The sequence below is a fragment of the Notothenia coriiceps genome, unplaced genomic scaffold (assembly GCF_000735185.1).
Source record: "Notothenia coriiceps isolate Sejong01 unplaced genomic scaffold, NC01 NC01_scaffold00002133, whole genome shotgun sequence".
Classification (NCBI taxonomy): Eukaryota; Metazoa; Chordata; class Actinopteri; order Perciformes; family Nototheniidae; genus Notothenia; species Notothenia coriiceps.
This window is the reverse complement of record NW_011334834.1, coordinates 1-2,260: the sequence shown is the minus strand read 5'-3', so window position 1 is coordinate 2,260 and position 2,260 is coordinate 1. Positions and strand designations below refer to the sequence as shown.

General features: G+C 40.4%; 1 protein-coding gene across 1 annotated transcript; it reads left to right on the top strand.

Moving 5' to 3' along the window:
- Positions 1–419: 419 nt before the first annotated feature.
- On the top strand, positions 420–2,142 carry LOC104965940 (spermatogenesis-associated protein 20-like; the record flags this gene model as incomplete). The annotated part of the gene is made up of 2 exons (XM_010795012.1): positions 420–494; positions 1,903–2,142. Coding segments are annotated over 2 exons (315 nt in total), but the record flags the coding sequence as incomplete, so codon positions are not given.
- Positions 2,143–2,260: the final 118 nt, after the last annotated feature.

Below are 2,260 nucleotides of genomic sequence, written 5' to 3'. Positions count from 1 at the left end.
TGTGTGTGTGTGTGTGTGTGTGTGTGTGTGTGTGTGTGAGCTGTCTCTGTGGCTGTGTGTTCTTCTTTATGTATATGACAAGACAAATATCTCCAACACATGCCTCACCCTAACTCTGTCTTCACCCTAAAATTACAAGGATGCTAATGCTAGGCCACACACACACACACACACACACACACACACACACACACACACACACACACACACACACACACACACACACACACACACACACACACACACACACACACACACACACACACACACACACACACACACACACACACACCTATAGTTTGTGTTTAATGAATGAAGCATTTGCTTTGAAGTCTTTAAGTCCCTGCTTCTTAATCCCACGATGGTATCTTTAAGGACGTCTCTCACCAGGTGTGTGTTCTGTGTGTCTACCTGTCCAGGTCTCAGGTGAGCAGCTGTTTGCCGACGTGGCTAAAGACATTCTGCTGTACGTCTCCAGAGACCTGAGTGACAAGGTGAGTCCGAGTCAACTCAGCCAATCAGGGCACTTCTCTGAATGACAGGCAACAAGGTAAACAGAGAAATAAACATTGTTTTCTCTCTTTTTTTATAAATCAAGAAGGCCTCAATTAACTCTTTTAATGAAATAAAGACTGACTTTCCTTTGTCAAGCTTGGATACATTTGTGTGACGGAGTTGGTGCTTCCTCACAAATATATTAAAGGGACGTTAGGGAAGTGTTATCTTGTCAGTGAAGGTTACTGTTAATGTAGTCATTAAAAACTGAGCTTTATAAACTCTGCTGGTGTGTGTGTGTGTGTGTGTGTGTGTGTGTGTGTGTGTGTGTGTGTGTGTGTGTGTGTGTGTGTGTGTGTGTGTGTGTGTGTGTGTGTGTGTGTGTGTGTGTGTGTGTGTGTGTGTGTGTGTGTGTTCTTGTAATCAAGCACATCTGGGACAATGCTTTACCTGAGTATTACTTTTTTATGCTACTCTCTTTCTACAGGTCAGTGTGTAGGGCTGTACAGTGAGTGTGTGTGTAAGGGGTGGGACCTCTCCTCTGTGGGTCAAACCCCTTACCCCCTGTTTGATTAAGGAGCAGCGAACAGGCCACACACTCAGGATAACCCCTGTAGATTTATAATGAATTAGCATTTTAGAGGTGATTTACTTCAGACTGTGTGAGTTAGCTCTAGTGCTACAGGAGCTCTCCTTCAGTTCTCAGCGTGTGTGTAAAAGTAGACTTTTTTTAAAGAGCGTCTGCAGACATGTTGGATAGTCAGGTTTTGAAAGACACTTTTACTGATTCCTGTCACTGTGAAGCTTCAGTGACTTACATGCAGGTCTCACAGCCTTCAGAGGAGCTAATTGATTAATTGATTAATTGATCCATCAGATTTGCAGGTCTTAACTCACAAGTCCCATCACACATTAATCTTAAATCACCTTGCAGTTAAATAATAGATTTAGAATCGGAGTATTTATATATAACAGGGGAAATTAGGTTTTGTGACAGTTGCTCTATTTTAGAATAAAATAACAATAAAATAAAATGGAATAAAAATATGTTTATAAACATAAGAAATTAAATAAAAATGTATATAAAAAGTGACAACAATTATTCAAAAAAGTTGAATTAAAACTGTCCAATAAAATGTGTGTATAAACCCCAAAAGTAAAAAAAAATGAAAATAAACCATTACTAGTAAGTAGTTAAATAAAAGAATTCACTAAAAATACAATAAAATGTAATAAAATAATTATATAAACATAAGAATTTAAAATAAAAATGTGCACTTAAAGATAAAATACAATGAATATATTGATAGAAGCTTAACTTAAAAAAGTTATTTATATGCGAAGTTAAATGAAAAATGCAAACTGTATTATAATAGATAACTTTCTCTTCCCGTCTCCTCTGGACAGTCCGGAGGTTTCTACAGTGCGGAGGATGCCGACTCTGTCCCGGCGTCGGGGGGGCCGGAGAAGAAGGAGGGGGGGGCAGATAAGATGGAGAAGAGGGAGGGAGCTTTCTGCGTCTGGACGGCGGCGGAGGTCCGGGATCTGTTTCCAGAAGCTGTGGAGGGAAGCTCTGGAGCGACTCAGGCAGACGTCTTCATGCATCACTACGGGGTCAAAGAGCTGGGGAACGTGGATCCAGAACAGGTACAGTAGGGCGGTCCTCCTTAGTGACACGTACATTTTCAAATTCATTTATTTTAAGCTCCAACCACCGGAACTCGTTATGATAGTCAAGAAAACTCTCCTGGTGAATTTTATTCAA